We start from the raw sequence: 21,419 nt of genomic DNA on the forward strand, positions 1-21,419 counted from the left end.
ATTTTGAATGACATACTAGCTGAATAAAGTATTCTTGGCTGCATATTTTCTTATTTATTACCCTGAATATATCATGCCAGTTCTTTCTGGCCTGCCAGGTCTCCATGGATAGGTCTGCTGCCAATCTAATGTTTCTACCCTTGTAGGTTATAGACCTCTTGTCATGAGCTGCTTTCAGAATTTTCTTTGTCTCTGAGATTGGTATCTGTTGGGGTGTTGATTTATTTTTATTGATTTTGTGGGGGGTTCTCTGTGCCTCTATGTGGATTTTGATGCCTGTTTCTTTTCCCAGCTTAGGGAAGTTTTCCACTATAATTTGCTCTAATATACCTTCTTCCCCCCTCTCTCTTTCCTCTTCTTCTGGGATCCCAGTTATTCTAATATTGTTCTGCTTTATGATATGTTATCTCTTGAATTATCCCCTTGTGATCCAGTAGTGGTTTATCTCTCTTTTTCTCAGTTTTTTTTTTATTCTCCATCATTTGGTCTTCTATCACTAATTCTCTCTTCTGCCTCATTTATCCCAGCAGTTAGAGCCTCCATTTTTTATTGCATCTCATTAATAGCCTTTTTAATTCAACTTGGTTAGATTTTAGTTCTTTTATTTCTCCAGAAAGGGATTCTTTAGTGTCTTATATGCTTTTTTCAAGCCCACCTAGTATCTTTATAATCGTTATCCTGAACTCTAGTTCCAACATCTTACTTATGTTCATACTGTTTAGGTCCCTGGCAATTAGTACTGCCTCTTGTTCTCTTTTTTGAGGTGAGTTTTTCTGTCTTGTCATTCTGTCCAGAAAAGAATAGGTGAACAAGAGAACAAAATATTAAAATGGCAACAATGATCCATCTATTCCAGAGAAATATACACTAAACAAATCAGAAGAGACCAGAAACTGGGAGGGAAAAAAGAGAGAGAGAGAAAAGAGAGAATATAATCAGACAGGCGAGCAGAATAGAGCAATACACTGGATTCTGTGTGTATTTTGGTCTGTGTTTTAGAGAACTAGATCCCAAAATTGTAAAGAAAGGAAAACTTACGCATGTACAAAAATAAAATTAAATACAATGAAAAGATAGAATGTAATTGCAAAAATGGAAATGAAAAAGCAAAAGAAAAAAAAAAACCCAAAACAACAAAAAAGGGATATAAACAGAGAGGTGAACAGAACATAACAATACACTATCTCCTGCGTGTGTTTTGGTCAGTTTGTTAGAAGAAACTACATCTCAAAATTGTAAAGAAAGAAAAACTTATATATACAAAAATAAAATTAAATACATTGAAAGGATAGAATGTAACTGTAAAGACGAAAATTAAAAAAGATTTTAAAAAGGAGTTGATAAAATAAGAAATTGGTTGAAAAAGGAAAGGAAAAAAATAAAAATAAATTAATTAATTAAAGTTGAAAGACTAAAGAATCATGGGGAAAAGCCATGAATTCTATGTGCTGTATTCTCCTATCACTGGAGTTTTGCAGTTCTCATTGATTGGTACACTTGATCTTGGCTGAATGTTCTTGCTCATTTTCTGGGGGAGGGGCCTGTTGCATTGATTCTCAAGTGTATTTGCCGTGGGGTGGAATTGTACCGCCCTTGCCAGGGGGCCAAGCTAAGTAATCTGCTCTGGTTTGTTCTATATGGTTTTTGTTCCCTGAAGGATTTCTGCACAGCTTTAGAGGATGAGAATGATAATGGTGGCCTCCCAGTCTCTGGCCCTGGAACCTAAAGCTCAGCACCCCACTCCTCAGTGAGCCCTCAGAGAAAAGCACTCAATCACTCCTCTCTCCCTGGTCTCTGGCTGCACTCTGTGCTCACCCAGTCTGTGACCTAGTGTTTCTATCTCAGGCACACAACCCCATTTCAAGTCTCAAACTTTGCAGACTCCTGCAGTGCATTCTCTTGCTGCTCTTCCTGGGGGAGATAGGGGGTTCTCGCCAGTTCTGCTGCTTCTTGTTGGGCCCCTGCTCATAGAGCAGTCTCCCAACCGTGCCACAGTTCACACTTTATGGCAAACCAGAGCTGAGAGCCCACTCCTGGGCTCACTCTTTGCAGCTGGCTTCCCCGCTCCAATGCCTGAGAGCTCTGCCGCACTCAGGCACCCCCAGTCTTCCTGTGACCCTGAGGGTCCTGAGACCACACTGTCCCAGCTAGGGTTCAGCCCCTGCTTAGCCACCTGAGCAACATCCCTCACCAGAGCCAACTTGTAAAAGTTCCAATTTTGTGCTCCACTGCTATACACTTGCTGTAGCCAGCGAAAGCAGGCTCCCTCCCCCCATGGTCTATCTTCTCATATATCACCTTGGATTCACTTCTCCACACCTCCTACCTTGCAGAAAGCAGCCGCTTTTCTAGTCCGTAGAGTTGCAGCTATTCTTTTCTTAGATCTCTGGTTGAGTTCGCAGGTGTTCAGAATGATTTGATAGCTATCTAGCTGAATTCCTGGGACCAGATGAAATTAAGGTCTCCTACTCTTCCACCATCTTGGACTCCCCTCCATTTTACTCTTTAATTCTATGAATTTGGCTACTTTTGATACCTCATGTAAATGGAATCATACAGTATTTGTCTTTCTGTAATTGGATTATTTCACTGAGCATAATTTCCTTAAGGATCCATCGATGTTGTTGCGTATTATAGAACTTCTTTCTTTTTTAAGCCTAAATAGTATCCCGTTGTATGTATATAGCGACTTTAATTTATCTATTCATCTGTTGATGGACATCTGGGTTGTTTCTACATCTTGGTTACCCTATTCTTTTTGTGCCTTTTAGTTCCTCGAATGCTTTCTTTTATCTCTGGCCATTTTCTCATGCTTTGTAATTTGCTCAGAACACTTCCTCCTGCTGGGTGCACCACCACTTGCAACAGTTAAACTTCCTCCCATCTTTCAAGGTCACAGCTTATAGGTTACTTGCTCTGAGAAAGACTTCACAGATCAAGTGGCAGTAGCATGTGAACTGGGTCTTTGGAAGTGAGTGGGAATTGCATAAGCAAAGAATCAAAGGAAGGGAATTCTAAATACCAAGAATAGTGTGTGCAAAAGCTCAATAACATAAAAGCATGACTTGTTTATGGAAAGGCAAATTGTGCAGTATAGCCAAAGTATAAGTTTTATGGAGGCATTTTGTGTTAGATGTCCTTATTCTGGGTTCCCATGGAGCATTATATTTCCTCTATCAGGGACTTAACACATGACATTGTACCTGAGGGTTTTTTCATTTGATCTACCCATTACAAGTTCCTTGTAGTCTCCTTCATCATTGGTTACCCAATTCATAGTACATAGTAGTAGGTACTCAATAAATATTTATTGAATGAGTAGATGGAGGGGGATGAGAGGGAGGTTTCCAGCTGCCTATAACTGGATGCCATTCACTTATTTATATACTGTACTTCTTATGGGTCAGGAATCTTGCTGGCACTGAGCCACAAAGATGACTAAAACCATGGTACATCTACTCAAAAAACTCATTGTCTAGGGGCACCTGGGTGGCTCAGTCATTTGAGTATCTGACCCTTGATTTCAGCTCAGGTCATGATCTCCAGGTTTTGAAATCAAGCTCCACATTGGGCACACACTCAGTGGGGAGTCTGCTTGGGATTCTTTCTCTCCCTCTCCCTCTGCCTCTTCTCTCCTCCTCTCTTCTCTCTCTCTCTCAAATAAATAAATAAATCTTTTTAAAAAAACTCATTGTCTAATGGGAAAAGAATAAATAGAGAAATAACTGCCAAAGTGCTAGAAATTATATATAAACATAGTACTGGGGACAGCTAGGAAATACTTCAGAGAGAAAGTATAATATCTGAGGTGGGATTTTAGAGATGAATGGGAACTATCCAGACAAAGCAACAAGGAAAGGGAATTCTAGACAGTAAGAACCATTTGTGTATAAACATAAAATTGTGTAAAAGCATAGCATCTTTATAGAAAGGTGAAAAGTTGAGTGTAGCTGGAGTGTTGGGATGTCTGCACTGAATGCCCTATAAGATCAATGAGCATCAAAGGTGTTTAAGTAAAGGATGGGAAGTGACATGATTGGATTTTATATTAGGAATATAATTTTAGTGATAGTTTGGAAAGTACACTGAAGTGGTGGTATTGGAGGTCCCATACCAGTTTGGAAACTTGCTGCAGAAAATCAAATAAGAGATCAATGAGAATATGAAGTAAGTTAGGAATAGATAGGAGAGGCATCATTCAAGAGAAATTTCTGATGGCTTGGTGACTAGTTGGATGTATGAGATCAGTCAAAAAGAGAAGATACAAATACCTCACTGTCTAACTTGGGAAATGAGATGCTTGATTGGTCATTAAATGAGATTAAGTATATAGGAGGCTTTCCTTTCCTAGGAGAAGAGAGACTTACTGAGTTTGAAATGTCTCCAGTACCACAACCAGAGGGAGATATCTAAAGGCAGTCAGAAATATTAATCTGATGATGAGAAGAAAGGTCATGCCTTATGATGTAAATTTTGGAGTCATCAGCATGTAGATGACAGTTAGAGCCCCAGTAGTGAGTGAGATACTCAGATCTACTATATATAATAAAGGTGTTCAGTCCTGGCTGTGTATCACAATCACATGTGTTTTTTCACAAATATAAATACCTGTGCCTCATCCCTAGGGAGTGTGATTCAATGGGTCATGATAGGGGCCTGAGCTTTTTATAAAAATTCAATGAGTAATTATTATGAGCAGCCAGAGTTGAGAACATCTGTTGTGTAAGCATAAAGAGCACGTACTGCATGGAGCACTGGTTGTTATAAGAAAACAATGAAGCATGGATCACTACATCAAAAACTAATGATGTATTGTATGGTGACTAACATAATAAAATAAAAATTTTTTAAAAAGCATAAATGGAAAACCCCTGGAATCTAATGACACTTAAGGACTCACAAAAAAGGAAGAACCAGTAAAGGAGACAGAAAAAAATTGTTCAGAGAAGGAAGAGGAAATCCAGGTGGAGTATTATCCTGGAACCCAGAGGAGAATAGAATTCTTTTAAGATGCCAGTGATGCTCAGAAGATTGTGACATAATTCCTTCAGAGATCAGCTTGCCTTTGAGAATTCTGACAATCCTTTTAGACCCAGAATAAAATCAATCTTTTACAACTTCTAAAACTTCTTTTTATCATCTCAACTAGAAAAACCTCTTTTCTGAATTTCCTTGTTTGTATCCCTTATTATTCTCCTATTTAATATGTCCTTGTATTAAAGCTATTTGAGTATAACTCTCATTAGACTATTTTGGCTTCATAAGGTCTTTTTATATATATTTTGTCATTATTGCCCACTGCTCCAAACATGTTGCATGTAAGAACCTCTCAATAAATATTTCTCAAATAGATGGTTATCTTTAGGAGTTCACAATCTAGATGGGAAGGCAAGAACAAGTGAAATAATGACTCAATCAAATATATCAAAATATTAAGTACCTCAGATTTTTTAACTACAATTCTGATTTTTAAATCAACCACATTACCCCTGAAATCTATCCAACTGAAAAATCATGTTCAGCAAGGGTAAAAATTGTTGCCAACTGGTATAAATGCATGGCAACGTGTTTGCGATGCAAACATTTATCTATTTATTTAACAAACATGTAAAATATGAATGTCCAATTTACTTGTTTTCTCCTTTTTTCTTGTTATAGAGGATAAGGATCCTAATTTGGAAACAATGTTGAGTATCCCATCAGCACTTACTACAACAGTAGTTCCTCTTATAGTGACTGTTCCTCAAGGCAAAGTGAAAGGAAAAACAAAAGGCAAAGAAAAACCCAAAGAATCTCTTAAAGAAGAGGAACACCCAAAAGAGGAAGAGAAAAAGGTGCAAGGACTTGCCATGGATTCCTAAACCCTACTCCCTCAATTTTAACGTTTTTAAAATCACGAGTTACGCCAACAGTGTTATTTCAGCACATGTATGTTAATGTGCAGATGCATTAACATTCCTCGAAGTTTCCATTTTGAATGAACAAGAAGAGATTTGCACACAGGAGTTGGATCCCTACCCCAGGAGACATACTGTCATATACAAATGGACTCAGGTCTTTCCTTCTAAACTCAGAATGAAGAGTTCATCCTTTTTTCCAATCTGGGTCTTGGGTATTCTTTGCTTTTGGTTGGTTAAGTTCCTACCAATCTCTAAATACTTTATTTAGTTTCATTAGATAAACAACAACTGAAAGAGGAACACCTCTAATTAAATAGTGGCAACACTTCCATTTGGTAGACTTGGGCTTGGATATTGATGGGCGGAAGGACTGAAGGCCAGCCCGCTTCTGGCCAAAGAGCAGTTCACCCTCTGCTTCCCATGCCACCAAATGCAGACACACATACAGAGGCTTTGACTCCAGGCGTGTTCCTAATACAAGAATACAGATCACAAGAATACAGACAAGAAGGAAACCACTGATGAAATCTTGAAAATTTCCTAGGACAGCTGTACAGTTTGTACAATGTACAAATTCTCAACTTATTAGAAGAAAAAAAAACATGTTAAAAAATGATCAGAGATACTGATTTCAGACCTTGGCCCTTTAAACATTATGGTGTTTGTATGTCACTTGACCTCTGCATCATGTTTATTTAGCTGTACTAGATGACTTTTCTCAAGCCAGGACATTTGACCCTTATTAAGTAAAAATTTCATAGTGTTGAGCAGAATAACCCCAGATAATTCATTAATTTGACTGAAAGCAATTTGGTAGCAAACCCATCAGTTCTCCCACAATTTTTAAAAAGTGACAATAATAGAAGGGTGGGAGATAATTACTGGTTTTTTGTGTAATGATAAATTTGTCATGGCAGGTTCATGTCTTTGAACATTATTGTTCATTTTACAGAACTTCATAATTTTTTCCTCTTAATTTTGCTTTGTGTTTTTATTCTTTTAAGATTTTATTTATTTATTTATTTGAGATAGAGTGAGAGAGAGAGAGAGAGCACAAGCAGGGGAGGCAGCAGGCAGAGGGAGAAGCAGGCTTTCCACTGAGCAGGGAGCCCGACGCGGAGCTCCATCCCAGGACCCTGGGATCGTGACCTGAGCTGAAAGCAGATGCTTAACCAACTGAGCCACTCAGGCATCCTTGCTTTGTGTTTTCAATTGATTTTTGGCTAACTATTCAGATTTATTATTTGTTAGTAACAAAGGCAGAACAACCTAAATGATCAACAGTAGAAGACTAGTTAAAATAAACAGTAGAGGGCACCTGGGTGGCTCAGTTGGTTAAGCGACTGCCTTCGGCTCAGGTCATGATCCTGGAGTCCCAGGATCGAGTCCCGCATCAGGCTCCCTGCTCAGCAGGGAGTCTGCTTCTCCCTCTGACCCTCCCGCCTCTCATGCTCTCTCTCTCTGTCTCATTTTCTCTCTCAAATAAATAAATAAAATCTTTTAAAAAAATAAATAAATCAAATAAACAGTAGAAGACTAGTTAAAATAGGTGCAGCAAGAGGGGATCCGCTGGAATGATTTTAGAGGCTAACAGAAGAGAGCCAACTGGAAAAACACATGATTATTATCATTTCAGTTTGGGGTTGGTTGGAAGTAATTAAATAACTTTCATTCTGGAGTACAAGTAACCAAACAAGGGATTCAGCATAGTTAGCATAAAATTAACTAGGATTTTTAGAGTAGACACACCCAAACTTCATTAGTTTATAAATAATCTTTTTACATCTTTTTAAATTGTTTTTACTCACTACAAAAGTAATGCATGCTTATTAGAGAAAAATAATGACACATTTCCTAGTAGTATAACATCTTTAACACCCAAACTTTAAAAGATATACCAAGCAGGTAGTGGGCATGTTGGTCAGCCCTTGCACCCACACTTGCATACAGAGGCATCTTTCAAGGCCTATTTTGAGTCCCAACTGCTCCATGATCCTTTCCTAATTATTCTCATTAATTTTGATATCTTCATTTTGGGAGGAGAGATGTGCTAACCATTTGGTACTATAATTTAATTGTTTCAAAAGGCTGTGTGCTATTCTATGAGCAGAATATAAATTGCACAAAGGTAGAGACTCATGCATCTTTATAGGCTCCATTGCAGGGACCACTAGTCCTGGGCAAATCATATCTTAAGCACTCAGCAAGTGCTTGCTTAGTCACAATACATCAGTAGCTCATTTAGAAAATGACAAACAATTATTCATGTGTTAAATTATTTACAGGAAGAAGTAGAACCAGAACTTGTTTCACAAGAGACTCTTTATGTTCCTACCTTCCAAAACTTAAATGTGTCTTGCCCCAATGGACTCCTGGTGACCTTCACTGGGCAAGAGTCTACAGGTGAGTGTTAGCCAGCGTGGAGCAGAGAGGGAGTGCGGCAAAAGTCATGTAGGAAACAGTTAAATCACCATTGACAGTGTGTGTATTCTTCTACCAGTTAAGCATACTTGTCGATAACGAACAATAGGCTAATAATAATAATGACCGGCATTTTTTGAGCCCTCAGCACTAAGTACTTAATATACATGAAAATATACAACTATTATAAGCTAAGTTCTAATAATTCCATTTTACAAAATAAATTGAGGCTTCAGGAAGGAGGTTCATTAACTTTCCCAGGTCCCTCAGTTCGTAAGTGGCAGAGATTAAAGGTCATTCTTGGTCAGCGATGGCAAAGCCAGTATTCTTAACAACTGTTACGGGGTGGGACCCTATCTTCCTGGCTCTACAAAGGGCCAAGGTACATTAATTTGCTGGTCTGATCAAATCAAAGGACAGTGAGCATAAAGTAAGTGGAGGCAAATGCAGGTTAAGTGGTTGAAGGAAATCAGTTTGTTCCAGATATTAGGATGTAATTTTATAAAGTCTGTTATTTCTGTACATGGCCTCTAACTTATTAAGATGACTAAATAAGTATAAGTAGGACCTCTTTAATTAACATGGTGTGGCATCTACATTAGTGACTGAATTTGAATATCATTTAAATGGAGGTCCACTATTGCAGTAGAATTAGCAGACGCAACAAAGCAAGCACTGGCCTGGGACTTGAGTTTTATATATGGCCCTTTCAGTTACCTTACTATCTCTGGACCATGTTTCTTCATCTGATAAATGTTTTGTTGTATCAGTAGATCCTGACCTTTATTCACAACCAAATATCCTCTTTATTATAATTCCTTTACATATACCATATTTGAAAAGAGTACCTATCAAAGAAAAAGAGTATACCGATTGAAAACTAATTCAATGTCATGTTTACTTGCCACCCAAATGAAAAGAAACTAAAGGTTGCAGTTGATCTGGCTGGTCTCAATTTTGTTTTTCATTAGGCTTTATCAATATGAAAAATAGACCATGAACCTTTGTTTCTATTTCCAAGGATTCCTAGTGGTCCAGGTTTTCCATGATGGGATTGACTGTGTAATGGCCAGTAAGGGTCTTCCAAAGTCAAAGTCAAAGATGTTATGAGTGTACTAACAGAGATATTTCTAGATAAGAACGATATTTGTTTGTTGGTTTGTTTGCTTGATCCTATTATCAAACCCCAGCTTAATACCTATTTCACCTGTTTTTTTCATTATTATTAGTTTCATTACCTACTCTGATATTATGTCAGTGTAGACAATGTGGATAATAATAACTTTGCTTGGAACACATAATCTTTTAAAAATCTTCCATATATTATGAATATCCCAGTTCAAGTCAACATAAATACCAAAGTAGAAATGTTTTCATCAGGGTCAGCTTTGGACAGAGGAAGGGAAGGTCACACAGTATAAGAAGAATGAGCTTTTCTGGGCGCCTGGGTGGCTCAGTCAGTTAAGCATCTGGCTTCAGCTCAGGTAGTGATCTCATGGTCCTGGGATCGAGCCCCACATCAGGCTCCCTACTCAGTGGAAAGCCTGCTTCTCCCTCTGCTCCTCCCCCTGCTTGTGCTCTCCCTCTCTCTCTCTCTGCCAAATGAATAAATAAAAAATTAAAAAAAAAAAAAAAAAGAATGAGCTTTCTTGGGTGACCTTGGACAGGTCATAACCCCTCTCCACCTGAATTTCTTCATTTATAAAATTGTGTCATATACTAAACAGGGTTGTTACAAGTATTAAATGCGAAAATACTTTCTAATCTGGAGCATACTATTCTAGTGTTAGATTTGGAGGAGGTTGTTTGTTTTTTGGTCAGGGTAGCAGCTGTTGTTTTTACAACATGAGAAAATAGTTAAGCATAGAGACTAGTTCAAATCCAAGCCCTACCACTTACTGACTGCGTGACCTTGGAGAAGCTATAACCCTTTCAAGCCTCCATTTCTTCATCTGAAACTCTGGAAAGTGAGAGTGTCTCTCTTAAAGGGTTGTTGAGGTGGGCTGAATAAAACACATATACAAAGCATGTAACATATATAAACATCTCAGTAAATGCTTATTATGTTATTGTTACTAATACTTCTGTGACTTAGAGGGTATCATGAAGGGCCCTCATTCCAAAATATTTTTCGGTCAGCCTGATATAGTCATTGAAATCATTACATATTGATCAGCCCCTTTATAAGTTGAGAAGAGGAAAGTATTCAGTTAGCAAAAACTGAATAGTTTCTATATGCCAGAAATTCTCAATAATAATATTTTCTTTTGAAGGAACTTATTAGGTGCTTTTCTCCTTGATTGCCAGCTAAGAATAGAACCTTGAGAAAGTCTGGATTTGGTTAGAGATGAGGGGATTATGTTTACTTTGAAAGATGATGAATGATTTAGGAAGGGCAAGCCTGAGTAACTTCCCCTGGCGCTCCAGGCAACCAGGAGATCCCAGGAGAGCATTGTGCATGCAGGGGCAAGAGCTTACTCAAAGGCAGGAGAAAAGTACCAACAGGGAGAAAAAGGAACATCTAAGACAGCAAAAATCTGCTTCCTTCCTAATTTTGCCAAGGATGTCCTGGAATTCATTAGGAGAATGGGTTATACATGGAGAAAGGTACCTATTAAGTACTTGTAGCTGACCATATTTACTACACTTGACTATAACAAAGGTAGCAAAACACCAGTGCTCTGGGCCATCTGTCATGATATGAAAATTGCCCCATTATTCAGATGTAGACAGAAGAATGAAAAAAATTAAGCAAAAAGATAAAACGCCAGCTACACAGCATTGCCCAGTTCACAGGAAGGCTGTCTTTCTTTTCTTTTTTAAGATCAGAATGTTACGGATGAGGAACCCACTTGGGACATTATGGTTCGGCAGAGCTACCTCCAGAAGGTGAAGCACTATGAAGTCTACAAAACGGTGATGCCACCAGTGGATCAGGAGGCATCAAGAGTTGTCACCAGGCAAGGCACTGTTGTGAAATACATGTTGGATGGATCCACACAGGTAACAGAATGTTAGATAAATACTACTCCTTCCTGCTGCAAAGTAAAATACAAACAAGCTGTGGGTAAAGAACAGTGTTACGGTAGGCAAAAGGGATAACTCATTTGAAAATGGAGAGACACTTAAAATGACAAACGGAGAATAGTATAGTCTTCTGTGCAATACAGGATACAAACAAACTTATTCTGTATATGATTCAAGACTGCAGACTAAACACAGTGTTTATCTCCTCCCCATCTCAAGGCACCTTAGAATAATTTAAAAAGTACTTTTAAATAATAAATTCATAACAGTACTGGAAAACAACAAAATGTGCCATCAATGGATCAGAAGATTAGGAGAATTTCTAGAAAATGCAAGTCAGATGAGATCAGACTGATGGAGAAACAAGAGCAAAGTTTAAAGCATGTACAAGAGAAAACCTGCTAACCTGGAGGTTGGGAACCAGAAGTCATAATATCCAGAAGCCATATGCCCTGTTCTATCCCTCCCCAGTGATCACAGGGAAATTGCTTCTGTGATCAGAGGATACACCACCAAGAAGTGAAAACGGATCCTCAAGGAGAACAATGACCACGCACCCAAGAATCATCAGGCTTAGAGAAAAACCAACTGCATGAAAGTAAATTACAGAATAATCAAAAAATTAAAGAAATAGCATCTAAAAATAAGAATAAATTGTTAAACAAAAAACTTGAGAGTAAAAGTAACATAGGCAGAGACTTGAGAGTTAACAGTCTACAAAATAACAATAAAAAAAGTTGCTGTGGAAAAAAATAAAGAGTTCTTAGATATTAAAAATGACTATTGTGTGTCAAATCACTGTGTTACAGTGATATGTGTATATATATATATATATATATATATATATTTCACTCAGGTATATTATATATATGTATATATATAATATGCCTGAAACTAATATAATATTGTATGTCAATATACTTCAGTTAAAAACTTTAAAGGAGAAAAAAAAGAAGAAAAACAATTGTGAAAAATTAAGGTGAGAAAGTGGATTATGAGGGAGAGAAAAGTTAAGAGATGTGGAAAAGGGATCTGAAAAATATAATCTCCAGGAGAAGAAAATAGTGGGAGTGAAGGGGGAAAATAATGAAAGAAATAATCAAGGGAATTCTCCCAGAGGTAAAAAAACAAAAAACAAAAAAAAAACAACAACTTCGGATTAAACAGGACAACCAAGTGCCAAGCAGGATTGATACTAATTATCTTTAAAAGATCATCTAGATATGTCATAGTGCAATTTTGGAACTGCACAGATAGACAATCCCAAAACTTCCTAAAGGAAACCAGTTACCTACTATAGAATGAGAACTGGATGGACGTTAGATTTCTCATTAGCAGCACTGGTGGGGGTTCTTGTCGTGTTCATTGGTAGGTTATAGATACTGATCCAGATAGATGTATTGATGATACCTGTAGATACGACACATTCTAGAGATGTTGATAGAGACGAAACATTTAAATACGTAATAAAATTTTGAATGTAGTCATTATATAAATTGAAAAAGAATGGGTAATTTTCTAGTTGCATAGAATGGAGAAAATAAAAAACAAATAAATATAAAAAAATAAAAATTCAAGTCAATCCAATAAAAGACAAGAAATAAAAAAAAAAGAAACAAAATAGAAGGTAAATGGAAAACATTGAATATATTATCATGCTCGTTATTAAGCTATAGTCTCTGAGCTCCAAAGCCACCATCCTATAATATGCTTTGTGCTGAGTCTGGAGGTCTGCAAACAGCATTTTTCCTTTGGATTAATTTCAACCTCTACCAGTTTGATACACCATGTTAAATGTTAACCAGCCTCTTCCTTGCTTCTGAGAATGTAAGAATTTCTGCTTTTCCTTCAGGTTCTCTTTGCAGATGGTGCTGTGAGCAGTAGTCCTGATTCAGGCCCTGTTTTTCCTCCTGTTGAAATGCCACCAAGCCCTCACAGTGGAGACTTGATGGACACAATTTTTCAGCAAAAGTCAGAAACAGCACCATCTGAGATTGTCATTCCAAAGAAAGGTAATAATTGAAGCCTCTCAATTTATAATGTATTTAATAAATCTTATACTTCTCATCTTTTCTATGAATATGCTCATGTAAGTTCACATATATACATACATATACATCTTAATTGAATCACAGCACTACACACTGTTTCATGAACTGCTTTTTTCTCTTAGTAATAAATAATGAACATATACTCTTACACAGCTTTAGCTCTAATGCCTGGGCTACTGTTTTAGGGTTAGTTGAGCAGACCAATGATGTCAAGCTTCTAACTAGGCATCCCTTTGGTTCTCTAGACCTTTTCCTCCGAGCTGCGAGCTGGGAGAAGGCCACACCAGCTCCAGGTGTGAGGGTCTCATATGATACCTCTCAAAGCAAAAAGCAAAGAGAGTGAATACAAGAACTTTCAAGTGTCTCTTTTTATCAGGGAGGAAAACATTTTCAGATTCCACCCCCTTCCCCCACCAGCAGACCTCCCCTTATATCCTATTGACTAGACCTGGCCAAGGACCTAGGCTGGGAAAACAAGCATCTGACATTTTTGAATTTTTTTTAGGAGATGAGCACTACTATTAGGGAAAAATGAAGCTGGATAACTCTTGAGTAAGCAGTCAACCGTGCCTGCCATAATCTAATTTATGAATTTGTTCTCCTCAGAGATATTCTCGATTTACATCCCTACCTCCAATGCAGTATGAAAATATCTGCTTCCTCATACCCTTGCCAATGCTGGATTTCCTTATTCTTTTAATCTTATTCCATTTGATTTGATAGATAATAATCTTTTTATTATGTTACTTTGCATTTCTTTGTTATTGGTGAGGCTAAACATTTATCAATTTTTTTCTTTTTGTGAATTTTCTATTCACGTATTTTCTTAGTTTACTATTGGGATGTTCATTACTTTCATATTTATTTTTAAGAGATCTTTATATGTAGGAGTTGTGTGTTTGTGTACCAGGCACAATTCTGAATACTTTAAAATATTAAATCAGCTAATCCTCATAACAACTCTGTGTGATATATATTTTAATAATTCCACTTTACAGATGAGGAAATGGAGACACAGAGAGGTGGAGTAACTTCCTCGAGGTCTCTCAGCTACTAAGTGGTAGAGCTGGGATTGAAGACTGGGCATCTGCATTGCAAATTTTTCTCAATTTCTCATAGGACTTAGGTGATCTGAGACCAAGATTTAATCTTCTTTGTCAATTTCACACATCTCCCCATAGTAACCAGTAACCTTGCTTAGAGGCAAACTGAATTCCCTTTTTGGTTACACTCAAAATTTAATGAAATAGACTTTTCCTTAGTAGTAGCTGAGGGTTCTTGGTTGAAGAGAATGAAAGCGTCCTCATTGCTTTCAAATTTCCAGCTCAAAGCCTCCCCTCCTTTTTTGATGGAAGAAGACTTGATGTAAGGGTAACCACTTCTCTTAGAGACTGGCTGGGTTCCAAAGGGCTTCTGCCTCCAGCATGGTGTGCTTCAGATTTCTTTAAAGCCCATCCATCTAAGATAATACACTTAAAAAAAAAAAAAAACCCTAATAGACTATCTTTTTAAGAGCAATATTAGGTTTACCGAAAAAAATGAGCAGAACGTACAGAATTCCCCTACACTTCCTCCCTACCTGGCTCACAGTTTTCCTTATTTTAAACACATCTGTTATAATTGATGAGCCAATATCAAGACATTATTATTAACTGAAGTCCATAGTTTGCATTAGGGTTCGTTCTTCGCGTTGTATAGTTCTAAGAGTTTTGACAAATGCATAATGTAATCAATCTACCACTACAATAACATACAGAATAATTTTACCCCCCGGGGGAGTCGGAGGAAACCTGTGCTCTATTTATTCCTCTCTCCCCTCACCTTCTCCCCAAAACCAGTACCCATGAGCCGACACTCTCTTTTTCCCTCTACCCAGAACCTTGGAACCACCAATCTACTTTCTGTTACTATGGATTGACATATTCTGGACATTTCATATAAGGAGAAGCATACAGTATAAGGCCTTTTGTGACTAGCTTCTTTTAGTTAGCATAATATTTTCAAGGGTCATCTATGTTGTAACTTGTGTCAGCACTTCATTTTTATGGTCGAGTAATATTCTGTTGTATGGATACACCACATTTTGTTTACCCACTCATCAATTTGATGGACATACAGGTTGTTTCCACTTTTGGGAAATTGCAAATAAAGTTGATATGAATATTTCTGTACAAGTTTTGGTGTGGACGTATGTTTCCATTTCTCTTGAGTAGATACCCAGGAGTGGAATTGCTAGAATAGTGACTCTGTTTCTAATTTTGAGCACCCGACAAACTGTTTTCCAAAGCAGCTGCATTATTTTCTATTCTCACCAGCATGGATGAGGGGGTTCCTATTTCTTCACATTCTTGCCGACACTGTTATTTTCTGTCTGGAGCCATTCTAGTGGGCATAATAGTGGTATCCTATTTTGATTTTGATTTGCATCTTCTTAATGGTTAGTGATGTTGAATACCTTTTCATGTGCTTAGTGAACATTTGTCTATCTTCTTTGGAGAAATGTCTATTCAAATCCTTGCCCCAATTTTGTAATGGATTATTTGTCTTCTTATTTTTGAGTTGTAAGTATACTTTGTGTATTTTGGATACAAGTTCCTGATCAGATACAAATCAGATACATGATTTGTGAATATTTTCTCCCAGTCTTTGGGCTATCTTTCCATATTCTTATTGGTGTCTTTTCATGGTGTCCATTTTGCTGAAGTCCAATTTATCTGGTTTTTTTTCCCTCTGGTTGCTTGTACTTTTGGTACTGTATCTAAGAAATCATTGCATAATCCAAAGTCACAAAGACTTATTCCTGTATTTTCTTCTAAGAGTTTTAAATTTTTAGCTCTTGCATTAGGGGCTTGTACATCCATTTTTATATGATTTTTTTTATATGATATGAGATAGGGGTCCAAATTCATTCTTTCAAGTTTATTAAAAAGACAATTATTTCTCCCATTGAATTGGTTGGCACCTCAGTCAAAAATCAATTAACCATAAATGTTAAGGTTTATTTTTGGATTCTTATTTCTGCTCCACTGATCTATATGTTTATCCTTTTGCCAACATCTCATTGTCCTGACTGCTATAGCTTTATAAGTTTGAGTCACCCATGTTTGTTTTACTTTTTTTTTTTTTTAATTTTTTTATTGTTATGTTAATCCCCATACATTACATCATTGGTTTTAGATATAGTGTTCCATGATTCATTGTTTGTGCATAACACCCAGTGCTCCATGCAGAACGTGCCCTCCTCAATACCCATCACCAGGCTAACCCATCCTCCCAACCCCCTCCCCTCTAGAACCCTCAGTTTGTTTTTCAGAGTCCATCGTCTCTCATGGTTCTTCTCCCCCTCCAATTTCCCCCCCTTCATTCTTCCCCTCCTGCTATATTCTTCTTCTTTTTTTCTTTCTTAACATATATTGCATTATTTGTTTCAGAGGTACAGATCTGAGATTCAACAGTCTTGCACAATTCACAGCGCTTACCAGAACACATACCCTCCCCAGTGTCCATCACCCAGTCACCCCATCCCTCCCACCCCACCCCCCACTCCAGCAACCCTCAGTTTGTTTCCTGAGATTAAGAATTCCTCATATCAGTGAGGTCATATGATACATGTCTTTCTCTGTTTGACTTATTTCGCTCAGCATAATACCCTCCAGTTCCATCCACGTCGTTGCAAATGGCAAGATCTCATTCCTTTTGATGGCTGCATAATATTCCATTGTATATATATACCACTTCTTCTTTATCCATTCATCTGTAGATGGACATCTTGGCTCTTTCCACAGTTTGGCTATTGTGGACATTGCTGCTATAAACATCGGGGTGCACGTAGCCTTTCGGGTCCCTACTTTTGTATCTTTGGGGTAAATACCCAGTAGTGCAATTACTGGATCATATGGTAGCTCTATTTTCAACTTTTTGAGGAACCTCCATACTGTTTTCCAGAGTGGCTGCACCAGCTTGCGTTCCCACCAACAGTGTAGGAGGGTTCCCCTTTCTCCGCATCCCCGCCAACATCTGTCATTTCCTGACTTGTTAATTTTAGCCATTCTGACTGGTGTGAGGTGGTATCTCATTGAGGTTTTGATTTGGATTTCCCTGATGCCGAGCGATGTTGAACACTTTTTCATGTGTCTGTTGGCCATTTGGATGTCTTCTTTGGAAAAATGTCAGTTCATGTCTTCTGCCCATTTCTTGATTGGATTCTTTGTTCTTTTGGTGTTGAGTTTGATGAGTTCTTTATAGATTTTGGATACTAGCCCTTTATCTGATATGTCATTTGCAAATATCTTCTCCCATTCTGTCGGTTGTCTTTTGGTTTTGCTGACTGTTTCCTTTGCTTTGCAAAAGCTTTTTATCTTGATGAAGTCCCAATAGTTCATTTTTGCCCTTGCTTCCCTTGCCTTTGGCGATGTTTCTAGGAAGAAGTTGCTGCGGCTGAGGTCGAAGAGGTTGCTGCCTGTGTTCTCCTTGAGGATTTTGATGGACTCCTGTCTCACATTGAGGTCTTTCAACCATTTGGAGTCTATTTTTGTGTGTGGTGTAAGGAAATGGTCCAGTTTCATTCTTCTGCATGTGGCTGTCCAATTTTCCCAACACCATTTGTTGAAGAGACTGTCTTTTTTCCATTGGACATTCTTTCCTGCTTTGTCAAAGATTAGTTGACCATAGAGTTGAGGGTCCATTTCTGGGCTCTCTATTCTGTTCCATTGATCTATGTGTCTGTTTTTGTGCCAGTACCATACTGTCTTGATGATGACAGCTTTGTAGTAGAGCTGGAAGTCTGGAATTGTGATGCCGCCAGCTTTGCTTCTCTTTTTCAACATTCCTCTGGCTATGCGGGGTCTTTTCTGGTTCCATACAAATTTTAGGATTATTTGTTCCATTTCTTTGAAGAAAGTGGATGGTATTTTGATGGGGATTGCATTGAATGTGTAGATTGCTCTAGGTAGGATTGACATCTTCACAATATTTGTTCTTCCAATCCATGAGCATGGAACGTTTTTCCATTTCTTTGTGTCTTCCTCAATTTCTTTCATGAGTATTTTATAGTTTTCTGAGTATAGATCCTTTGCCTCTTTGGTTAGATTTATTCCTAGGTATCTTATGGTTTTGGGTGCAATTGTAAATGGGATCGACTCCTTAATTTCTCTTTCTTCTGACTTGTTGTTGGTGTATAGGAATGCCACTGACTTCTGTGCATTGATTTTATATCCTGCCACTTTACTGAATGCCTGTATGAGTTCTAGCAGTTTTGGGGTGGAGTCTTTGGGATTTTCCACATAAAGTATCATATCATCTGCAAAGAGTGAGAGTTTGACTTCTTCTTTGCCAATTTGGATGCCTTTGATTTCTTTTTGTTGTCTGATTACTGTGGCTAGGACTTCCAATACTATGTTGAATAGCAGTGGTGATAGTGGACATCCCTGCCGCGTTCCTGACCTTAGGGGGAAAGCTCTCAGTTTTTCCCCATTGAGAATGATATTCGCTGTAGGTTTTTCATAGATGGCTTTTATGATATTGAGGTATGTACCCTCTATCCCTATACTCTGAAGAGTTTTGATCAAGAAAGGATGCTGTACTTTGTCAAATGCTTTTTCTGCATCTATTGAGAGGATCATATGATTCTTGTTCTTTCTTTTGTTAATGTATTGTATCACGTTGATTGATTTACGGATGTTGAACCAACCTTGCAGCCCAGGGATAAATCTGACTTGGTCGTGGTGAATAATCCTTTTAATGTACTGTTGGATCCTATTGGCTAGTATTTTGGTGAGAATTTTTGCATCCATGTTCATCAGGGATATTGGTCTGTAATTCTCCTTTTTGATGGGGTCTTTGTCTGGTTTTGGGATCAAGGTAATGCTGGCCTCATAAAATGAGTTTGGAAGTTTTCCTTCCATTTCTATTTTTTGGAACAGTTTCAGAAGGATAGGTATTAATTCTTCTTGAAATGTTTGGTAGAATTCCCCTGGGAAGCCATCTGGCCCTGGGCTTTTGTGTTTTGGGAGATTTTTGATGACTGCTTCTATTTCCTTAGTGGTTATAGGTCTGTTCAGGTTTTCTATTTCTTCCTGGTTCAGTTTTGGTAGTTGAGACATCTCTAGGAATGCATCCATTACTTCCAGGTTATCTAATTTGCTGGCATAGAGTTGCTCATAATATGTTCTTATAATTGTTTGTATTTCTTTGGTGTTGGTTGTGATTTCTCCTCTTTCATTCATGATTTTGTTGATTTGGGTCATTTCTCTTTTCTTTTTGATAAGTCTGGCCAGGGGCTTATCAATCTTGTTAATTCTTTCAAAGAACCAGCTCCTAGTTTCGTTGATCTGTTCTACTGTTCCTTTGGTTTCTATTTCATTGATTTCTGCTCTGATCTTTATTATTTCTCTTCTCCTGCTGGGTTTAGGCTTTATTTGCTGTTCTTTCTCCAGCTCCTTTAGGTGTAGGGTTAGGTTGTGTACTTGAGACCTTTCTTGTTTCTTGAGAAAGGCTTGTATTGCTATATACTTTCCTCTTAGGACTGCCTTTGCTGTATCCCAAAGATTTTGGATAGTTGTGTTTTCATTTTCATTGGTTTCCATGAATTTTTTTAATTCTTCTTTAATTTCCTGGTTGACCCATTCATTCTTCAGTAGGATGCTCTTTAGCCTCCATGTATTTGAGTTCTTTCCGACTTTCCTCTTGTGATTGAGTTCTAGTTTCAAAGCATTGTGGTCTGAAAATATGCAGGGGATGATCCCAATCTTCTGGTACCGGTTGAGACCTGATTTATGACCTAGGATGTGATCTCTTCTGGAGAATGTTCCATGGGCACTAGAGAAGAATGTGTATTCCGTTGCTTTGGGATGGAATGTTCTGAATATGTCTGTGAAGTCCATTTGGTCCAGTGTGTCATTTAAAGTCTTTATTTCCTTGTTGATCTTTTGCTTAGACGATCTGTCCATTTCAGTGAGGGGGGTGTTAAAGTCCCCCACTATTATTGTATTGTTGTCGATGTGTTTCTTTGCTTTTGTTATTAATTGCCTGATATAATTGGCTGCTCCCATGTTAGGGGCATAGATATTTACAATTGTTAGATCTTCTTGTTGGATAGACCCTTTAAGTAGGATATAGTGTCCTTCCTCATCTCTTATTACAGTCTTTGGTTTAAAATCTAATTTGTCTGATATAAGGATTGCCACCCCAGCTTTCTTTTGGTGTCCATTAGCATGGTAAATGGTTTTCCACCCCCTCACTTTCAATCTGGGGGTGTCTTTGGGTCTAAAATGAGTCTCTTGCAGAGAGCATATCGATGGGTCTTGTTTTTTAATCCAATCTGATAGCCTGTGTCTTTTGATTGGGGCATTTAGCCCATTTACATTCAGGGTAACTATTGAAAGATAGGAATTCAGTGCCATTGTATTGCCTGTAAAGTGACTGTTACTGTATATTGTTTGTGTTCCTTTCTGGTCTATGTTGCTTTTAGGCTCTCTCTTTGCTTAGAGGACCCCTTTCAATATTTGTTGTAGGGCTGGTTTCGTGTTTGCAAATTCCTTTAGTTTTTGTTTGTCCTGGAAGCTTTTTATCTCTCCTTCAATTTTCAATGACAGCCTAGCTGGATATAGTATTCTTGGCTGCATATTTTTCTCATTTAGTGCTCTGAATATATCATGCCAGTCCTTTCTGGCCTGCCAGGTCTCTGTGGATAGGTCTGTTGCCAATCTAATGTTTCTACCATTGTAGGTTACATATCTCTTCTCCCGAGCTGCTTTCAGGATTTTCTCTTTGTCTCTGAGACTCGTAAGTTTTACTATTAGATGTCGGGCTGTTGACCTATTTTTATTGATTTTGAGAGGGGTTCTCTGTGCTTCCTGGATTTTGATGCCTGTTTCCTTCCCCAAATTAGGGAAGTTCTCTGCTATAATTTGCTCCATTATACCTTCTGCCCCTCTCTCTCTTTCTTCTTCTTCTGGGATCCCAATTATTCTAATGTTGTTTCGTCTTATGGTATCGTTTATCTCTCGAATTCTGCCCTCGT

General features: G+C 37.9%; 1 protein-coding gene across 1 annotated transcript in view; it reads left to right on the top strand.

Moving 5' to 3' along the window:
- SPAG17 (sperm associated antigen 17) overlaps positions 1-21,419 on the top strand; it is a 226,243-nt gene that overhangs the window by 146,426 nt on the left and 58,398 nt on the right. Inside the window, exons 25-28 of the mRNA XM_032419281.1 lie at positions 5,659-5,834; positions 8,186-8,309; positions 11,146-11,324; positions 13,201-13,360. Of these exons, the coding sequence (XP_032275172.1) occupies positions 5,659-5,834; positions 8,186-8,309; positions 11,146-11,324; positions 13,201-13,360 (639 nt within the window). The remainder of the gene's footprint in view (positions 1-5,658; positions 5,835-8,185; positions 8,310-11,145; positions 11,325-13,200; positions 13,361-21,419) is intronic.

This window comes from Phoca vitulina, unplaced genomic scaffold (genome assembly GCF_004348235.1).
Source record: "Phoca vitulina isolate PV1807 unplaced genomic scaffold, GSC_HSeal_1.0 scaffold2, whole genome shotgun sequence".
Taxonomy (NCBI): Eukaryota; Metazoa; Chordata; class Mammalia; order Carnivora; family Phocidae; genus Phoca; species Phoca vitulina.